This window comes from Melanostigma gelatinosum (genome assembly GCF_949748355.1).
Source record: "Melanostigma gelatinosum genome assembly, chromosome: 14".
Taxonomy (NCBI): domain Eukaryota; kingdom Metazoa; phylum Chordata; class Actinopteri; order Perciformes; family Zoarcidae; genus Melanostigma; species Melanostigma gelatinosum.
Genome location: NC_136647.1, coordinates 23,394,605 through 23,417,076, shown reverse-complemented (window position 1 = coordinate 23,417,076; position 22,472 = coordinate 23,394,605). Strand labels below are relative to the sequence as shown.

The 22,472-nt window shown below is 39.8% G+C and overlaps 1 protein-coding gene across 2 annotated transcripts in view; it reads left to right on the top strand.

Annotated features, from left to right (window-relative positions):
• Positions 1-22,472, top strand: part of ntm (neurotrimin) — a 567,086-nt gene that overhangs the window by 366,132 nt on the left and 178,482 nt on the right. Inside the window, exon 2 of one of the 2 annotated variants that reach the window (XM_079283737.1) lies at positions 3,661-3,751. In XM_079283737.1, the coding sequence (XP_079139863.1) occupies positions 3,661-3,751 (91 nt within the window). Of the gene's footprint in view, positions 1-3,489; positions 3,752-22,472 lie in introns of those variants that run through there. The other variant, XM_079283736.1, reaches the window with a different exon arrangement.

Sequence of the window (22,472 nt, the reverse complement as noted above, 5' to 3'; positions counted from 1 at the left end):
CTTTGTCTTCCTCTTCCTATTCGTCCTCCTCTGCCTCTTTCTTGCCCTCCTCCTCTTCCTCCTCGACGCCCATCTCGCATACGCACTTGTCCTCGTCCTCTCACATTGTTTCTTCTATCCATTCTCAGACTTTCTCCTTCCCACCTTCAACCACCTGTTTGCTCTCTGAACTGGCTTATATTGGTTGTGTCACATCATTTGATACAAGTGAAATCCATTTTGAGTGATTGTGTTTAATCAATGACATGTGTTCTCTATTTGTATTTGATTGTTGCCACTTGTGTTTACCAGTATGGATGACATGTGCATTAGAGTGCAGAATGTGTTTTGAGACTGAGAATGTGTTTAGAGTTTTGCTGAAAAGTCGAAGTGAGATCTGCAAATTGTGTTTTACCATGTGACACAGTTTAAGGTATTGACAACAGACTGCACAATTAGCTAAATGAGTTCAGGCAACTGAGAATTGTGTTCAGCCAATGGGTTTTAGTGTTTTAGCAATTGAGAAATACTGTAAGAACACATTCACACAGTGGTGCCTCGAGGTGATCTATCTATGGTGGCATATACATATAACTCAAACTATATAGCAACATTGTCAGTGAAATTTCTTTGGTCACATGGTCCCACTTCTTTAAATGCCTGCACAGAATCAAAATTGTCACATGACAGTCCTTTTTCCGGCTGGCATTTAGACTTGTCATAGTAGGAAAAGCACCAATTCAAATGAATGATGGTTCCGTTTTATTCAGTTGTTCCAGCATGAACAATACCAGGTCTGATGTATGCTGCTGATAGCTAAAAACATTCTGAGGACCTCCTTCCAAAGCATATCCTAAAAAATATAGTGCTGGGCAACGATTACAATTTAGAATTGCGATTAAGCTCATTGTTATGGCAAAGTTCAATAATGAATTCAAAAGTAGTGTATTGCGCACTTTTATTTTAAAAGTACTGCTATATGAATAACATTTGGTTTGCAAACACTTTAAACTAATTAAACAAATCTGCTGTTCATCACTATAATGCAAGGTGATGATGGTGACCCAGCAATGTCCAGTAGTCTCCAGTGAGAGCAACAGCTGGTAACGCCGTCGCTTTTGTAGTCCTCTCCTTTAATACAACTCGTGTGACGGTGCGTCTTGAGGCCCATACGTGCCGTCATTCGTTGCGATCCTAAAGGTGCGTTCACACCAAACATGACGCGAACGCACCTTGAGAACGTTCCTCAGACCGACATCTTCCACAACACTAATCGGCTGCAGTTTGTATCCACTTCTTTGTCGCATTTGTTAGCTTGTCTTGCTTTAGTTTATCTATACTTCTCCCACACGCTGCATCAACGTAGTCTCACGAAGACTTCCTCCACCGCTCCCAGTGAGCAACGGACTTTCAAAATAATAATCATGAAAAAAATGCGTTAACGCGCGATAAAATAATTGTCGGCGTTAATTTTTGAATGCGTTAATGCAATAATAACAAGTTAACTTGCCCAGCACTAAAAAAATCATAACATGACTGGCTGCTTCCACCAGTAAGTCTTACACATATCCACAGCACTATAAGATATATCTTATATATATATATAGCTCCTCTGTGATCATAAAGGGTTTCTTGCTACAAGCTTTACGAGCCACAACCTAGCGTAGCTAGCTCTCAAAGTGTTTTCAGACTCATTGCTCATGTTGTGATGACTGTCTGTTGTGCTTGAAGCTCGTCCCTTTTCCTTAGGAAATATTCATTTGGCTTTCCAACACATCCGAACGATTTGTTTTGTTTCACTGCATCTGAGAGAACATTAGCTACCTCTGATTGTGATTACCATGATGATTTTCCCAACCCTCTAAAAATGACGTTCCCCCAAAACTAAAATGCATTCTCAATTACGTTTGACTTAGGGCTGCACGATTATGGCCAAAATCATAATCGCGATTATTTTGATCAATATTGCGATCACAATTATTTCACGATTAATCATTAATTTTACGGACAACATCTTTTTATTGCACTTTCATGTTTAAATGAACAAGAACACTGCTTCCACTTCCATTGTTGTGCTACATTCAGGCTAATGTTCAACTCTTTGCATCAGACTGGTCCTGATCACAGTGCATCTCGTAGAAGGAAAATATAAATAAAATAGTATCAACACTTTTTACCCAAAATTAAATCAACAGAGCACTGCTTTCACTTCCATGGTGTGCTACATTCCAGCTAATGTACACGTCTCTGCATCGCTATGCGGCGCAGACACAACTCTAACGCACTCTGTGCATATGATTTGTTCTTGGTTAACATCACTTGCCCTAAACCCAAAAAACTTCCAGACAACGGACGATGATCCTTTTCATGGGGCTAGCTCCTCGCCTTCTGTTCCTATTTGATTTAGCTTTCACACGACACCCGTGACCGTCTGCTCTGTTGTCTGTCTCTCTACTAATACCGGAGTCTGCAGGGTGCGCGCATGACACCTCCCACCTCCCAAATAAAGATAAATATGTACAAAACAACTACAAAGATACATAAGCTAAATATAAATATATACAAAATAACTACAAAGATACATAAAGTAAATATAAATATACACAACACAACTACAAAGATACATAAAGTAAATATAAATATACACAACACAACTACAAAGATACATAAAGCAAATATAAATATATACAAAACAACAAAGATACACAGAGTAAATATAAATATATACAACACAACTACAAAGAGACATAAAGTAAATAATATACACAAAACAACTACAAAGATACATAAAGTAAATATAAATATATACAAAACAACAAAGACACAGAGTAAATATAAATATATACAAAACAACTACAAAGATACATTAATTAAATATAAATATACACAAAACTACAAAGATACATAAAGTAAATGTAAATATATACAAAACAACTACAAAGATACATAAAGTAAATATAAATATATACAAAACTACAAAGATACATAAAGTAAATATAAATATACACAACACAACAACAAAGATACATAAAGTAAATATAAATATATACAACACAACTACAAAGAGACAAAGTAAATATAAAAACACACAACACAACACAACTACAAAGAGACATGAAGTAAATATAAATATACACAAAGCAACTACAAAGATACAGAAAGTAAATATAAATATATACAAAACAACTACAAAGATACATCAAGTAAATATAAATATACACAAAAAAACTACAAAGTGACACAAAGCAATTACCAATAAAGATAAAGCCACACTACACTATAGCCCCGTGATGCAGGCAGGTTCTTTGTGTCTTCTTATGTTTGAGAACTTGGTGAAATAACACCACCAGCCGCTGAGAAGAAGCTTCTTTTATTTTTTCCTGTCCTTCTAAAAAGCTACCAGTAAACAGTGGATGTTACAGTGCAGTCAGATCGGGACGTGTGTCTCCTCCCCTGCACACCGTGGCTACCCGGCGACAAGATTTGGATTAACACTGATGAACTGGGGGTAAATAATCTCCACGGGACCGTTTACGGGACGACAAAGTGACTCATTGCCTCGCTGTGGGATTTTTTTGTACACCTCTCGGCTGAAGACGATGTCTGTCCGGGGATACTTTGTCGCTCTTTCCAAACGGACACTTCTTCTCTCTCTGAAGATGTTGCTTCTTGTGCCTGCAGGGTTGCCGGTCCGCAGCCAAGGGGATTCTCAATCCGACAACAAAGTGATGGACAACATCACCGTCCGACAAGGAGAGACGGTCTTTCTCAGGTGAGTCCGTGCTGCTTTTTTATCCATATTATCCTCCGCTGCTGCTGCCTCTGAATTCTCTGCTGCGTGTGAAGTTGAACGCTGAGGGGAGAAACAGAGACGTGGCTGAAGTGTGTCTGTTTTATCATGTTCCCGCCGTTGGACAACAAAAGGGGGGATTTCAGAGGATTAGTCCGTGGAAAACACTCAATTCAGAAGCGATACTCTTCTAATCTGTAGCGCTGTTCACGAGGGATTTGGCGCTTTTAATTGTTGTGTGACGGTGCAGAACAAAAGGTGGAGGGGAGAAAAAAAGGAAAAAAGTGCGCTTCTGGAAGGAGAGGAAGAGCAAAGGCAGTGTGTGTTGACGAGGGAGGGAGGGAGGGAGGGAGGATATGCGAGGTGGAAAAAAGAAGAAAACAAATCACACATACAATAAATGCTGTGGGCGTAGAGATGGATTGACTAGCAATTCCTCAGGGCGGGAGGTTGTCTGCGGTGACCTTTCCCCTCCTCTACGTCCTCAGAGGCTTACTGGACACAGACGGATTTATGTTGCTTTCAAGTGCTGTCCGGAAATGTGCAGCAATAATCACAACGGCCAAAGGAAGGGTTTTATACAATAGTTGGTAAGATGTGATGTGTAGGAGGCGGAGGGCATGGGGGCAGCGTTAACAGTTCAAGTGTTGCTGTTCTGCTTTCACATCGTGGCGATGGATGAGCCTGTAGCAACGAGTTTAAAGGGAGTGACAAGGAAGTGTGTTTGAGGCTGTCTACACAACGTGCTTACATTTTCACCAGGCTTTTCTTGCTGACAGACATTTCATTAGTTTCACTTTAGGTTGGACTTAAACACCCAAATGATGCAGGATATGTCTAAATGGCACAGGCCTGTGATAACAAAAGAAGATAATTTGTACATTTAAGACAACTTGATTACACAACTAGAAAGGTGCACTCAGTAGTGCTGATCTCCACCAGGTGTGCCTGCAACAACCACTGCTGTGTTGTGTGATTGAATGAACACAAACCACACTCAGCTGTATGCGTAGTTCTCATAGACCCCAAATAATAAGAGTAGGCAAACTTATTTTCCCCATACAGTCTATGGTTTTCTATTGTGTCTCTGGACGCAAAGCCACAGCTGGGGGTCGGAGACTCACTCAGCTGTGTTACCACTAAGAGTAGTGAGTGAGGAGTCAGCATGCGGTCAATGGCAGTATACAACATGCAGTAAAAGGTGTTTTAAGAAAGTGTGAGTCACCGCAACCATGAGAGGTCCTCGAGTATGCAGCCATAGCTGGCCACCCAAAATATTATGCAGTTTGCTGCAGCAGAATGCCAGATTAGCAGTGGACAGACACAGAGGTGCACACTCACTCACTAATGTACATCCACTGAAAGTGTTTTATTTCCACTGACAAGCTAAGATTGTTATTTTAAGTGTCTGACAACATTATGGAAAGAAAGTCATAGTGATCCATAGTGATTCATGCTACTTCATCAATACAATACCTAAAATAAAATATATTTCTCAAACATATCTAAGTAAAGCGCTGCAAAGTGAAAAAAGTTGCAGCCTATATTCATATTAACAAAATTAGAATTTTCTGCATGCGATAGTTTGTCTTGGACTTGGAAAAAATGCAACTGTATTCCTTTATGTTGATTACATACTGCACAGCCAGAAGCATAGTGTGTCTGGAGAAGATGATTTTTAAACTGTGATGCCGTTTGATTGCACCCAGAACTAGATGAGGGAAGTGTTTCTGTCTGACGGATTGAGCTGAGCTTACTTCACAAAGACCACACCACCACACCACAAAAGCAAATTATTAACTATTTTTTAGGTAGTGACTGTGAATCTCCATCCATAATAAATTGTCGACTATAAATGCACAGCACTGTTTGACATAAAACAGACTGTAACTGGATTCAATGAGAAGCACATTAATTTCCCAAGGCTCTGTCCATTCAAATGGATTTAAAAAAGACACATGCTGCCTCTTGAGACTGCGATTAATGTCAGCACAGTGGCCGAGGTGAGCCGCCAACCAACTGAGACGCTTATCTACCTGCACAGACCATGCTGGTCTCAGAATCACATCATGTTAACATTTATTCCTTTCTCTCCTTGTCGCCCGATGAATGCATTAAGGATTCAGGTTAAATGTTTCAGGAATGAGGCTTTGTTCCGAACAGGGACACACTTTTAAATGCTTTGATATTTAGTTTGCATGTATAAAAGTGTGTGAATGTGTATTCTTCAGTGGCGGGCCACGCATTTTATACCTGGGCCTTCTGTGCTGTCCTACTACAGTTGAACCACCTCCTAATAACCTCATGATGACGCAGCTACAGGTTCTTTGTTTCTAGGGGTGTAACAATACATGTATTCATATTGAACCGAACAATACGTTTGAATAATACTGGTGCGTTTTGAAAATGCAGAAGCTTAAATTGTGGGAAATACAATGTTTTCGGTGGAGCCACTGCACTCAAACTGGCAACCCACCCAACGTCACAGACAACATGCTGTCTGACACGCCCACCCCGGAAACAAAACATTGTACGTACTCTGGTACGGCGTGTGTGTTCTGAGAGGCTACGCTACACTAGCTTAGCAGGAAATCCAACAGCAGCACACACGCTACACTCTCCCCGCAGCTGTTCCCTACTGATTCAAACAGGGCTAAAGCAATCGCCACACAATCCCCATTTCTCCAGAACATAATTCTTGCTCTGTAAAAGAAAACAAAACCCCAAACAGAGAATCAAATGTCCGACCGTAACCCCGCGCATGACGGGATGCTTCGTCATTAATGGCCAATGCATATAGTCAGAATCAATGTAATTAACACAATGACAAGAACAAACTCACAAGAACCAGTCATATATTTGTATGACAACAAAGCATGACAAATCAATCCAGCAACACTGCAGCGCTAAAACACATATCCATCCACACACTCAAGAGCACCATTCAAATATTATTCACATCAGAGGGAACAATATTAACCATATCATAAAAACAACACCATTGACAAATGAACACAGTAGTAACGCTACAAAGGACACGTTTGTGAGATACAGGGTACAGTACTACAGTACTGTACCCTGTACTACTAGCAGTAGTTTACTGACTGCTTGATAGTGTATATTATTTTGATCACTTTGTTTATGATTTGAGAGCAGTGTTTGATTTTGAGCACAGGTAAAACAGTTTTGAGGCGAAAGTTTCATTTTGCAAGAGGATTCAGAGGTTTTGTAAATAGTGCTTGAAGATGAGGTTTTGTGTTTACAGTTTTGAGAGAATGGGTGACCGTTTCAAGAAATGTGTCTTAGCAATCGAGAAAAACTGTAATGCTGACGTACTTGTAGGCTACCTAGACAGCTCTGACATGTCAAAGAACACGCCCAACATGTCAAACTAAAGATCTGATTGGTTGAAGACTATGGCAATCAACAATATCGTCCCAATTCACTTAAACTGCAAAGGCTCTCTAGCAGGCCTCGTGCCTCTCTTCTTACCTAGAGACACAGAGGTGAAATCTGATTGGACAAAAGCTCTACTTAAAACAAGCTGCACTGGAAGCAGAGCAACCGAGGAAGACAGTAGCTGTTCAATGAGAAAAATAATTAGAATACATGTAGTGTATTTGTGAAAAATTATAAAATTACAAAATAGCTATAACTTTGTGACTCTGTTTAGGCCAGCAGAGAAGGCGTAGCTGGCCCTGACGGCCCACCACTGCTGTTCCTATATGCGTCTTCTAGCTTGTTGCATATAAGAGTACATGCAGCGGTGTTGTGAATGGAAATATCACCGATGAAGATTTTTCCATCCAGTCCATGTTTGGAGTTGACGCGGCTCTCTAGAGCAGGGGTTCTTAACCTTTTTGACCTCGGGGCCCAACTTTTCAAGTACAAAGTGTCCCGGGGCCCACTCTGACTATATGCATCAAAAGTGTCAGACAACCTGTAGGTCATACAGAAACAGAGCAGTGGGCCTTTGGAGTCAGTACAAATTTAAGATTTTTGTCCGCATAAAATAAAAAAGTATCTTTCAGTATAAATAACTGCCGGTGGCTGTATCTGTACAGGTAAAGGACAGTATAGGGCTGTAACTACACTATCAGTGAACAACTGCCTTTCTGAACTGTGGAACAGTTCATCGTTAGTCATTTCTGGAAGATATCTTTTTTTTCCCCCTCTCACACTTGTCTTCCTTTGAAGTGATTTAATTCTGCCTTGAATGCTGTCCAGGAAATTACAAAGCTTCTATAATGAAGTGTGACTGATTGGACAAGTGCCCTTGTGTGAACATTCATTTTTCAGCTATCCAGGAAGTTTGAAATGAGTGCTGGGAAGGTTGGATTGTGCAGATTGATTTTCATAGCATAAACGCCCAGCAATTTGAAGCTTTCTGGTACCCATTCTGAAAAGTTGATAATCCTCTGATAGGGCTGTTGCTCAAATAACGAAGATGTTCCAGTCTTTTCAAACAGCTCGAGCTTGCAATTGTGCCACAAATAAACTGCTCAGAGATAGTTAGAGCCGTCATCTCTACGTGTTATCAGCCATTGTGAAATAAAGCTTGCCCTGCATGGAGCTCCACAGTGTTCATGATTAAATGGAGGGAGAGACAGAGAGAGAATAGAACATAGACTTTTGTGTATACTTAAGTGAATACTTTTAAAAACCAGCTCAAAACCCACCTGTTTAGGCTGGCGTTTGTGTAAAAGTAAACCCATGTCCTAGACCTGCTCTTAAAATATGTTTTACATTTTTATTTTATTTTTTATTTTATTTTTTACTTTTCTCTGTGTAGATAATTTATTGACCCTGGGGTCACATTGTGTTTTTTATGCTTTTAAATGTCTGCTCTGTTAAGCACTTTGTGATACTATTGTCTGTAAAAAGCGCTATATAAATACAATTCATTCATTCATTCATATAAGAATATAAAAAAGAATCATTCTAATTGTGAAATCTTTTTACAAAGTATTACAAATTGTAATTGTTAAAAAAACTCAACCAACAATTACATTCATTTTCATTTCACTAGATTATTATTTATTTAATTTCAAAATGTTCTTTTTCAAAAAATGTTTTAATATAATGCCCTTTTCACAATGAAACCTTGATTACATGACCCATTTGATAAAATGATTATTAATCCCTATTACTTCATTCTGTTGTTTTTCATGACAGTGGTCAGTGGTCACCAGTACCCGCCCCCACACCTTTCAGCCAATCCCGTGTGCTCTCAGCCTCACACTAAACCGCCGTTAGCTCCTGTTGGCTATAAACTACAATGCCAAAGCATTTCTGAATGAACCAACTAGAGGCTGCTGCTGTTAAGAACAAGTCACAACTTGTCCTTTAATTTACCCTACAACAATCTAAGTCTACTAAGACCAAAACGACAATAGTCAATATCAAATATTTTACAAAATAACATTTCATAATTACGAACATATTTATATGGTTTTGACTTGTTATAGTCATATATCAAAATGTTGAATTTTATTGTTTAATATTGAACATTTTGGGGCTCCTGCTAGTACTCCTAGCGTGATTAAACTACTCCTTTTGGTGTGTGATTGTAGTAAACCGACTGACCCGTGGGCAGCACGAGCGAAGCTGCAGCATGGCGTCGATTTCAGGAGGGCTCCAGTCCTGTCTGGGTGTTAGAGGAGAAGATGGGTGGGAGGGTTTGGGATTATGTGCTTAAGAGATTCTCAGCTCCACCTCCCCTTCAGTGCCAAGATATCAATACTGCAGGGCACTGTGCTCACGCTCACACACACTGTTTACCAACACAGAGGTTTATTACGGTAGTTATGGACATACCTCACCATTGCTGTGGCGGATCAGACACAGGCACAGTGCAATATACAGCGCTCGCACAGAGGTCAGACAATCTGCAAAGGTGTGAAAAAAATCCATGTTCTTTAAAGCAGTGATTCTCAACTGGTGTTATATTTTTATAATTATTATTAGCTAATTGTAGCCTTAATTGAATTTACTTTTGCGTGCATTATATTTGACTATTTATTTAGTTAATAATTTGTTTCTGGACAAACACATTTGAGAAGTTTGAATTTGTTTTGAGAAAATCCTCAAGTGATACTCATCAGTACTAGAACTCAGGTGTCTGTCATACTGGCACCAAGACTGGTCTCTGAGGCTTTATAGCACAGCCGTGCTTTGAGCTAAATGCTAACGTCAGCATGGTAACATGTTCACATCGACCATACTCACCTTTTTAGTTTAACGTGTTAGCATGCTAACATTTGCTGATTACACAATGTCTACTTCAGAGGTCATCAAATGTCAACATTATAGACATACATACTGAACATAATCATACAGTCCACGTCCATTCAGTTTGTATTTATTTATTAACTTACAGAACTCTTGAGAGGAACCTTTCAAGGTTTTATTTAAATTATTGGTCATTGGTGTTTTTATTTATTATTATTATTTTCATTTATTTAATAGTCATATTTGTTCAACTTTTTCTGTCCAGCTCTGAAAGCTGTTACTTTATTTCTGTGTAAGTACATCAAGAGGGATGCAAAACAACAGAGTCATATTACTAAGCCAATAAAGCTGCCAGTCTGTGCGTCCTGTCCACAGTCTCTCAGACAACAGCCGTCTGCAGCAGCCAAAGCTGAACAGAGCAGGCAGAATATTCAGGGTGCGGTGTTACTGCCCTGGCTACTGGTTCACCACTGTGAAATGTCACAGACAGACCATGCAAGGCAGTAGTCTGCAGCACGGCAACATCAACATCACTTCATGAGAGCCAAGGAGAGCGCACAGATCAGACTTGCAGCATCATAACATACCGTCCTCTCTGACATCAGTTTTACTACAGTAGGAATAGCTTATCCTGTATGCTAAGAAAGCAGAACCGTCTGCAGCTACAAACACACACACAGATATTTTACTGACCCAGATCTGTGTCTCTCAAAGACAAGATCTACGACAAGATAATGAATTGTTTGGTTAAATACAAAAAAACAAGCTATACATGTTCATGTCCAGCTTTAGAACCTTCTGTGGTTTGTACTAGTTGACCTGCCAATGACACAGAAATATAAGCAAAAAAAAGCTTCTCTGACTCTGTGAACCAGTTTTATTTGATCTTTTTCTACTCTGCCGTTTAGCTCTAGTAGACAAGTCCACCAAATCAGCAAAGCAAAACAAAGGTCCCAGGGCCCCGTCTAGGGGTATGAGACATACAACACTGTATGAAGACAGCAGATGCATGTTCTACTGCGTGATATTAAATGTTGCCTTAAATACAGTAGTGAGTGTTTTAAATCAGAATATAAATATTTAATTACATTCATTTCAAAAAAAGGAAAGAAGGTTGTGATCTTATTGGCTCCTCTATGGAGCCCTTTGTGAGTGGGGGCTCACAGAATGTGTATCGTTCAGTGTGGCTTTCTAGCACAAAGGCAATAAAACTGCTAAAGCAAACTAACTATACACTACATTACATTACAGTCATTTAGCAGACGCTTTTATCCAAAGCAACTTACAATTCAGATTCTGTTCATACACCGTAGGCACAGCTACGGGAGCAATTTTGGGGTTAAGTGTCTTGCTCAAGGATACATCGACGTGCCACTAGTGGAGCTGGGGATCGAACCGCCGATCCAAGAACGGCCCTGCTCTCCACTTAGCCACAGTCTGCCTAAAAGTTTGCCGCGCTTCTCCTCACACAGCGTTGCCAACACCTGCACAAAAGATACCCAGCCCAGCTTTTCCCGAAAAACGCGAACAACGGAGCAAAATCGCCCCATTGACTTGAATGGGGTTTCGGTGTGAAGAGAGCAAAAACACTTCAATTTGGGCCCATATTGACGAGCCATACTTTAATGTAGAAACATGATTCAAAGTTTAAAACTTAGACAAAATGCCGGACTTTATTTAGCCAAATGAGCATTTTGATAGCTAGCACAGTTTTCATGAAGTCACAGATTAAGTTTCAGGAAATTTTGGACCCATTTCAGATTTTATAATGGGTGTATATTGCACGGCTCTTTAAGTGCGTGAGTTATGACATCACGGTCAGACTGGAGCAGAGCATGAAAAGTATTTTGTGATTTTTATGAACAAATTGTGCCAAGTCCCACAATTTTTACTCTTTATACACCATTTTTGGCCAAAAAGCTTGGACATTTTGTGCTGGTCACAGTCAAGTGTCTGTGGAATCCAATGGACTTACACATTTGGCTTAAAGAGCCACAGAGCGACATGAACTCCAACCAACTGCTCCATTAGACTCCATGTTAAATCTCACCACTAATTTCTCAAAGAAAGCAGACTGTACCACTTTTGTATATTGCTCTGGAGCTCACATGTTTAAAGCCACAAACATAAAAAACACATCAGCATGTTCGGCAGAGTCTTATCTCTCTTATGGTACCCATATATTGTTGATTTCAAAATAAAAGCCCCACAGAGTGAATTCTAACTGGAATGCTTGTGATGAAGCCTGTCATTTAATAACCTCTGTGTATGTGTGTCAAACATTATGATCCTGTCTCCTCTCACCCACCCAGTCCCACCCTTTCAAAATAAAGCCCTATGGAGTAACTGTATCTTAACATGAAGCTCAGAATGAGGTTTGTGTTAAGAAATGTTAAGTTCAAGTCTTTCCATCACAAATACAGAAATGTAATTGTTGGAATGCTGTTAAGCACATTAGAACAGGCAGGGCTCCAGGCTAAAACTCCAACACACCCTTCATGGCTGATCAGAGGCCTTCCTGGCTGTGTGTGTGTGTGCTGGTTATATCTCTGTGCTCACACAGAAAAATGTCCCCACAAGGATACACAAGAGAGGAAATTCAACAGAGTGACAACATTCAGCTTGCCCCCACTGATTCAAGTTGTAGTTAAAGTTTGGGATTCAAATTTCGGTTTGTGACTGAATTTTAGAGTTAGGAAGTCGGATGAAGATGAACAGGTGGAACTGAAATATTCCGGCACCTTTGTTCAAAGCTATAGCACTGGCACCCAGAACTGTAATTACTATAATATTTGGTGATGACGATGTACTGGTGGCGCCCTGGCTTTTTCTTTAAGGAGAATGCAGGAAAGCATACATCACCTTAAATGGCCAGTGTGTAGCATTTCGGGTATCCCTTAGCAGAAATTAAATATAATATTCCACAATATGTTTTCATAATCACCTAAAACTATGAATTGTTGTGTTTTTTGTGAAATAACCCTTCATATCTGCATAGGGAGCTGGTCCTCTTCACAGAGTCCTCCATGTTGCACTGCCATGTGTCTGCAGCAGCCCAGAACGGACAAACCAAACACTGGCTATAGAGAAAGCCTACTAAGTTTTTAATGTCACCTGAAGGCCACCGTAGTTTCCTGACACACTTGTGAAACTGCGAGGATGTGTGAAAAACCATGGTTTCGCCATAGACTGTATGTAAAAAGTGGACGTAGTCACCATTTTGGTTTGTTGCAGCCAGCGAACAGAAGAGACCATACTTGGACTGCAGAGGAGTGACCTCGTGGTAGAGACGCCATATATGGCTCTGGTAACGACCTGTCAATCACAAGGTAGCCCCGCCCCAAAAGCTTACCCTGCTTTATGGTGTATTTGACTCTAAATGGACCATAATGTACTAAATGAACATCATGCTGTATTGAAGAAGACTTGAAACTAGATATTGAGACCATAAACTCATGTTTACAATATTTACTGAGGTAATAAATCAAGAGAGAAGTAGAGTCATTTTCTATAGACTTCTATACAACCAGAGGAGTCGCCCCCAGATGGACAGTAGAGACAAGTTTAAGACATTTCTACATTGGCTTAACTTTTCATAACTGGAGGTTTCCGCCTGAATAATGCTAGCCAGCGTCTGAATTCTGTTGCTCCTACAGTAGTGTTATTGTGCAAATTTTCACCTCTGAGCAAAATATTTTTTTCTGATGGTCTGATGTCAATTCATAACATTTCAATGAGAAGAAATGTGACAAAAATGAGTGTCCTTTCTGTGTGAGCGCTTCCTGTTTAATTTAACATTAAGGTCAATGGAGAAATTGGATGTGATGAACGCACTCTGTCGAGGGTTATGGGTGATGGAAGAGTGAATAGGAGTGTGTGTGTTGGTGGGAGGGAGGCAAGGTCAACAACAGGCACCAAGTGTTATTTACATTATAAAACGGCAAGATTTATTTGACAGGTAATTTAACTCTGGGTGCATAAATATGTAATATACTGTGTTCTAAATCACACTTATTCATGTGTGGGGTGAAGGCTGAAGAACGTGGTTGTGAGGGTTTCACCCCATCAGAGAAATGTTTTTACACTGCTTTTGAAGGGACAGATAATGGTTCAATTGATGGTTTATCTAGCCTTTTAATTTTGCTCTCAAAGTGCACCAGATTAATGCATTCAACTTCAAATTGTAGCCTACAAAATGTAGCATATTTTCATATTGTAGAACATTTCAATCTTTCTTTTCAAATATCGTTGTGATTATTTTTCATCTGCATTTTTAAAATCTTGTCTTTTGGTTGATAATTTAACTGAGGTGGAGATGAGAATGTCAAGTTTGTTGAATCAGTCTATTACTGATGTAGGTAAATATCATACATTAAAATATAGTTTCTAACCAGTGCACAAGGCTTTTCAGCCTCACATGTGACTCAATAGAAATGACTGACACTGTAGAGCAGGGGTGTCAAACTCATCTTCACTCTGGGCCACATCAGCATCACGGTCGCCCTCAAAGGGCCATTTGTAACTATAAGACTATAACTGTAACTACTCCCGAACATATTGGTAAATAACTGTCTCTGCATTTGATTATTGTTTATTCAAGTGTAAATATATTGTACATGCGGTTATATAAATGTAAAAATATATTTCAGCACATTTCTGTTATTATAACTTAAATCCTTTTAATTTAGGGTTAAGAAACCCACATTACTCTATCAAAGATCAAACTTAATGAAAAAATATCAAAGACAAATATCAAACACAAGTTATTACAATAACTTTGTTCAATGCTTAAAATCCTTTCAAGGGTGTGTTTGCACAATCCCACGTGGAGTATTTCATCTGTTATAAAGCCACGTTTAAAGTAGTCTTCAATGTACTCACAATACATGTATATGTCACATGTAGGGTAACCTGCCAAAGAGCTGCTTCTATGACTGTTGTGTTCAAGTGTCTCATAATTGTTGGAATGCTGTTCAGCATTCCAACTATTGTTCTTCGAATCTTTATTCAACTTCTTCTATTTCTTCCGTCCCACCTATTCTTCTCCTTCATTTTTTAAGCTACAGAAACCATTCAACTATCAAAATGTTCAGCTCTTTCACCAGAGGGGTGCTATGACTTTTCATATTTCTAACCTTTCAACTATTTGAATTATTAAGCTTTTTATTTTCAATGGGATCTCTATGGAGAATATTTTCAAATCCTCTTAAACTTCTTCAACTTTCAAATCCTTCAACTTCCTCATACTTTCAGCTACAGACACCATTTCAACTTTCAAATGTTGAGAAAACCCTTAACTATTGCCAACATGATTCAGCTTTTTGATATATTTTAAACTTTTTGAACTCCAGCAATTTAACTTTTATGATTTTTCAGCCCTTTTCTGACTTTATAATGGGTGTGTATTGGGCAGCTTAGAGTGCGTGATGTCACCGCTAGAGTGAAGAGCAGCTTGAGATTCTTGTGAAAAAAACATTTGTGTTTTGCCACTGTGTCCACAATCTTCACTCTTCATGCATAATTTCTGGATGTAGAAGTAGCTAATCTTGTCCTTTCGTAGAAAAATGACTGTAGAATCCCACAGATTTCCACATTTGACACAGAAGCTGTTAATTGAGAGGAAAACCAACTTTCTGCTCCATAGAGACCAATGTTAAATTTTGCTTCAAAAACATCTTCTACAGAACACAGTACCCCATTTCTAGATCGCCAGTTAAGTCACATTTTCTACACTACAGACACATTTTTTTACAGGATCTGTTCTTCAACTCATCCTTCCTCACATTTATTAACATTGGAGCAATAGGAGCTACGGTTATGGGAGTTTTGAGGATTTGTTTGAGAGGCGTTTCCCTGTTTTATCTCCATGAAAAAGCTGCAAGGACACAGGTGTTTCTGATTAAGCTAATTAGGGATGTTGACAAACACACAGACTCACAGACACACATACACTCCTCTCTCTCTATCTCTGTCCCTCTCTCTCTCTCTCTCTAATAGTCATTCAGGTCTTGGAGACTTTTAGAGGACCCCCCCCCACACACACACCCCATTTTAAAATAAAAGCCGCACACACATGATTTAGAGATATACGTGTTGCAGCTCAGCCAATCAGATATGAGTATTCTGATGAGTTTTCTGATTCGAGTGACATTTACACACACCGCGACACAAGAGGGAGAGGCGAGGAAAGACATGGCAGAGCAGGACAAGTCATTTAAGCTGTAAAAGGTTCTAACTGAAATGCTTGCGATGAAGCCAGGCATTTAATAACCTCTGTTTATGTATGTCAAACATTATAATTATGTCTCCTCTCCCCCCCTCCCCATTTCAAAATAAAAGCCCCATGGATTAACTGTATTTAAACAAGCTCAAAATTAGGCTTTTTTGTTAAAATAATGAATGCTCTTACTAATACTACAACTACTGCTGCTGCTGCTAATATAGTATCACCACTACTACTACTACTACTTCTACTATAACTTTTGCTGTTGCTACTATTACTACTACTGCTATTACTGCTACCATCAATATTATTACTACCACTACTGCTATTACTACCACTACTACTATTACTTATACGACAACTGCTACTACTACTGCTATTCATGCTACTAAAAGTAGTAATACTACTACAGCTATTAGTACGACTGCTACTAGTACTACCACTGCTACCTCTTCTACTGCCATTACTATTACTACTACTACTACTACTTCTACTACTACTACTGTTATATTAAATACTACGTCCAATACTACAGCTATTACTATGACTACTGATACTACGTCTTCTACTACTTCTTCGAATTTCTAATACTTCTACTACAAATAATACTTCTACTACAACTACAAATATCACTACTGCTACTACTAGTACTTATTCTAATGCTACTACTACTTCTACTACAACTTCTACTACTACAAATATCACCACTGATGAAATTTTTTAAGCCACAGAAACTGTTAGAATATCAAAATGTTCAGCTCTTTCAGGAGAGGGGTGATATGACTTTTCATTGTTGGAATCTTTAAACTTTTTGAATTATTAAGCTTTTTGCAATTTTTTAAAGATTGGATATCTATTTTCAGCAAAGTTTTTGCAATTAATTTCAAATTTCAGCATTCCAACGCATTTTCAGCAGGAAATGCATTTTCTAGTTATGAATTTCTATCTCATAACTTCGACTTTCTATCTCATAATTTTGACTCTGGGGATATTTTTATGATCAAGTCTGTCTTTTTAATTTCAATTTTTTAAACTTTATTTTTACTTTTTTACTGGCAGATTCGCGGGCCACATAAAATGAGGTGGCGGGCTTTGAGTTTGACACCCCTTCTGTAAAGGTTCATGTCACTCTGTTGAAAGATTTCATCCAGGTCTCGTGTATCTTTGCTCAAGCCTCCTCAAAGATCCCTCCTCCACCCTTGCTCCTCGGAGCAGGAATAAGAGCTTTGGAACAGCTTTCATTATGGTGTGCAGGATACCCAATTTCCAGGTCAAGCGAGGAGCCGGCCACGATCAAATGAGTATACCATGTAACCATGGATACTCATGGTCACATCCTGACCTTTCCTCTCGTGCCATATTCGGACCACAAGAAAGCACATAATGAGCCCAACACTCCACATGCTTTCCTCTTGTTCGGCTCTCTGGTCAAAATGTCAACTTTGCAGAGAAAATATCCCATACAGGAGATTATGAATGTGCCGTTACATTTGCTGAGCATGTTGCTGATTGAGCTTGTAACGTTTATATTTGAATCATCTCGGCCTCTCCTGTAGGGCCAAACATTTGTCTTTGTCTGTAACATCACTTTGTATTTTTGATTCAACACAGTTACTGTGGTCTAGTGAACATTACACAAACAAGTGTGCCTTGTCTATGATGAGATAATATTTTTATAATGTCCCTGAATCACTTACTTATAGGTCAACATTTTTTTGTAGTTTTGAACATTATGATAAAATCCATTTTTACCAGGTGTTTTTAGTAATTTGCTCCTCTCATTGTTGTAATTTTTTACTGTTTTGCTACAAATATGAGTAGTACATTCCATGAATACTAGATGACAGTAAATGTGGGTCGTAGGAAGAGTAGATATGAGTATGAGTGCAATATTACTCAATGCTCAGTGAAAAATGACAGACAAATGTGCATTTTCTGTAGTTTTTTAATTTGATGGTTTCCAAATGCCAGGCTTGTTGCAGATGTAACCATGCACATTTCCTCTATTAACAATGCCCTGGGTGCCTTATTACATTTAGGGCAGTTCATAACTTGATGATTTGTTTCCAAGCTGTGAGTCGGTCTGCAACTGAGTCGGTCTGCAACCTTCTATTCCTCCTGGGCATGGCTGCTCCATTAACCACTGAGAGAGGACATGCTAGGTCTCTTCTTGAGGATAATGTGAAATCAGGTGGTATTCAAAGCAGATTATCTTCCCCCAAGCAGCGGTTCACCTCACGTACCTAAAGCGCTCACATGTCTGATTCCATAGTGGGAGCAGAGATCTGCTGTGCTGGAGATTAGTTAATGCACCGGGGAGCCTTAAAGAGGAGGAAAGGCAGGGATGTTCCTGCTCACCACTGCTTCTCTTCACAGACTCCGAGAGCGTCTGAATCACAGTGTAACACAATATACTGCTGCAAGTACAGAGCTGCAGCAGCTTTCTGTTCATCCACATAGAGACTCACTCCTGTTGTCTCCATTCATCCCTGTAATATAGAATGAAATGAAATACAGGGAGTCCTAGAGGGCAGCATTTGGTTCAGCTTGCTGTTTTCTTGTTGAAGAACACGGCAGCTCTGAACAGCTTACCACAACATGACAAAAAATATAGTTCTCTGAACATCATTTAAAACGGGTAATGGGTCAACAGTTCTTCAAATCTTTTGACAAACACTACTGGTTATTGATGAAGTCAAATCAGTTCAATCAAATCAAAGTTTCACAAGCTAAGACATAGCATGATACACTACTACTACTACCACTAACAATAATAATGATAATACATTTTCTTTTCATAGTACTCAAAGACAATTTACACAAATGCTCGGATGTTAGGGGAGTGATTTCCAGAGGGATGGGGTAGCTGTGGAGAAGGCTCTGCCACCCCCGGATCTAGGGCTTAGTCCTGAGCAGTGGAGACAGGAGGTGGGCATCAGAGGAGAGGAGGAGGACTGTGGTGGAGCAGTTCGATGAGGCAGTAGGGGGCCTGGTCTTTGTGAGTGAGGGGAAGGATTTTGAATTGTACACGTTGTGGGACAGGAAGCCAGTGGAGATTACAGATCCCAGGAGTGACGTGATCACGGGAGGGTGGGCGTGGCTGAGCAGACGAGCGGCACAGTTCTACATGTACTGGAGTTTATTCAGGTCTTTGGATGATGTCCCATAAAGAATGCTGTTGCTGGAGTCAATTCTGGGTATGATGACGGCATCAACGTTTTAGCAGCAGAGAAGAAGCGAGGTGGGCGAGGCGAGCTCTGTTTGAAGAAGGAGAAAGACAGTCCTGTTGATTTGATGGACGCGGTGTTTGAAGGAGAGGTTGCTGATTGAAATTACTCTGAGGTTGATGTGTAGGGAGTGAGACAGAGTGGAGCCATCCATGGTGAGGTTGAAGTTGTGGGTAGTATTGGTGAGGGACACTACTTTTATCTATTCTACTATTGCTTGTGTTCATGTTATACAGTAGCTGTGTCCCGATGCATGTGCAGCCTACTTCATATCGACTCCATAAAGTCCATATTTCAGGAACAAACATATGTTGGAATTTGCACAATTATGGTGTAGCAATTCTTCTGTAGACTGTCCCATTTCAGGAGAATGTGGAGGTTCATCACACTTTGTTACCCACAACACCTTAATAAGCTACAACTAGGGCTGCAACTAACAATTTTTGTCATTGTATATTTCTCAGATGATTGTTTTTCTGGATTAGTTCATGCATATATTTGTCTAGACTTTCAGACTCCTTATATGTCTTGTTTTGTGCAACCAACAATCCAAAACTCAAAGATATTCAGTTTACAATGACATAAAACAATGAAGAATACAGTTAGCTCCATGTATTGTTTAAGTTGTAGGCAGGAGGTCCTAGCACCATTATAGTCTCATGTTGCCATCTCTCTGTCACTGTAGAACTTAAAAGAATGTAGATCGTTGAAACTCTTGCATCATGTTCCTCCTGTAAAGTAATTAGCGTACAGTATAGCGTTGGGAACACCGTAGGGATGCAGCTTATGATTACTTTTGAGACTTCCCTATCTTAAGCTCATCAGTCTTCTATCTGCTGTCAAGTCACCAAGGTCCCCGGCTTGAGTGTCTGTGGCTGAGGGCATAGAACGAGTCGTCCAGGTTTCACAAGGTTGGTAGTACGACCTCAGCTCCTCCTGTCCAGGTGATAAGGTTTTCTTGAGCAAGACACTGAAGAACCTTGCACTGTGCTGGACTAAGCATTGGGCTCACTGACATCACTGTGTGTGAATGGGTAAATGAGCTGCAAAATTCTAAAGAGCTTTGGATGAAGATAGTATGCAGATGATACCATTTTATGTCAGATCACGAGATACAAATATATCTGCTCTGTCCTGCCACAGCAACCTGTGTTTTTAGTTCTCAGTGCTTCAACAACTGGATTCTAATTTGAGGGAACACATGAAGTAATGCGTGTTCATGAGCTGTGGATCTTAAATGAATGGTTTCTGCTCATAAAATATACCCCAAAAATCTAGCTGTCCAGCTCTGTAGCTTTGAGAGATTTGATTTGATTTGGTGGCACAAAAGGCGACTGTGAAACGGACATGAAATGCAAAGTGCAGGCTGATACATGTTGGTGGAGGCACTGGGGCATGCAGTGCTTCATATTTCTAATTAATATTAATAATTGATAATGTCCACAGGGTAGATCAGGGACCAGCTCTGTGTCTCAGCCAGTGCTGTATCCCATAATGCATTCTGATTCACCACTTTTGCATGCTGGGCTGATTGCAAAGTGTGTCCTCTCAGACCGAGTCCACAGTTTGACAAGCTGTCAATGTCAATGGAGTGGAGGCATGTCTCTGATGTCTGGGATGGCTGTACCTGTCTGAGAAAGAGTGTGTGTGTGTGTTTGTGTGACAGAGAAAGACACGAAGAGCCTGAGAAAAGCTGACTTTGAAATGTTGGTTCTTGTGTGTTTTTCCCCGTGCTCCTATTTGAATGCCACTTGTGATTTCTATTACGATCTGTTTAGAAGACAGGAATTCTTTTTTTTGCCAAAGTCAGGTTTGTAATTTTTGCTCTTAAGAAAATGTTCTGCAATTCGCCTTGCACCAGTCAGAATGTCAGGGTTTTATTATATGATTTGAGATCATTTTGAGAGGGTGATTTTTATTGTCCCATGGCAACATAAGCAGTTAACTGTGACATGATTTTGAATTCATTCAAACACACCGATTCTTGCCTATTTTGTCATTATCAGTCAATGATAATGACACTGATTCTTGCCTATTTTGTCATTATCAGTGAATGACTCTTCCATCTGAAGGTGGAAGAGTCACTTTAAATGATGGAAAAAATGTTCAACGTTTGAATATATTTCCAATAACTTTCCAATTTACAGTTATATTTGAAATATAACATTTTAAATTACTTTGCTTTCTTGATCAAACCTGAACATGTCATACAACCTGTTTCAAGGGTGTTAAATATATTACTGACAATAGTTGACTGCAAATATAGCTGATTAGCACTAGCAGTAAAAAGTGGAATTTATACTAAGCATGCTCAGCTCCTGGTTGTTCTGACCCCACCAGAGGACCAGCTGTTCACCCTCCCGCCTGCATGCAGACACATCGCCATCCCAGGATTTCTGGGATGATGTTGTTGAACACCAAGCTGAAGTTTAACCTGTTTACCCGGCAGTCAAACTGCAAGAGGTCCCCCAGGGGTCCTGTGATATCCTTCAGGTTGCCCCTCTGTCCCTCCTCTCCAGCCACATTTTCTATTCCAGGCCCCTTCATTGCCATTTTCCACCCATCAACCAGATAACTTTCCCTACATTCTCCTTCACCCACCATTTACACACCTGTTCCCACACCCCACTTCCCATTTCCTATTTCCTTGCCTGGTCGTCCCCGCTAATATTCTCACCTGCATCTCATTCCCTCATCAGCTCTTACTACACATACAGGCCCAGTTCCATTCAACCCTGCCAGACCATAATAGTTGCCATGTGCTCACCAAACCAGGTTTCGGTGAAGCACGCAGATCAGGAAAAGTCTGTTTTAAATTGCCAGAGAGCAAACATTGGCCAGATTTTGCAGTTTGAAATCCCTCGTATGTTTAACCAGTGCTCTGGTGCATTTCCCCCACCAGCGTCTCATGCAAATCTCTGAGAGAAGTACTGCTTCTCCAACTGAAATCGTTGCAAAACTTTCTGGTTGTGTGAAAAGCAGTGAAAAACTTGTGACAAGTGAGTCGAAAGTTCAAAAGTTA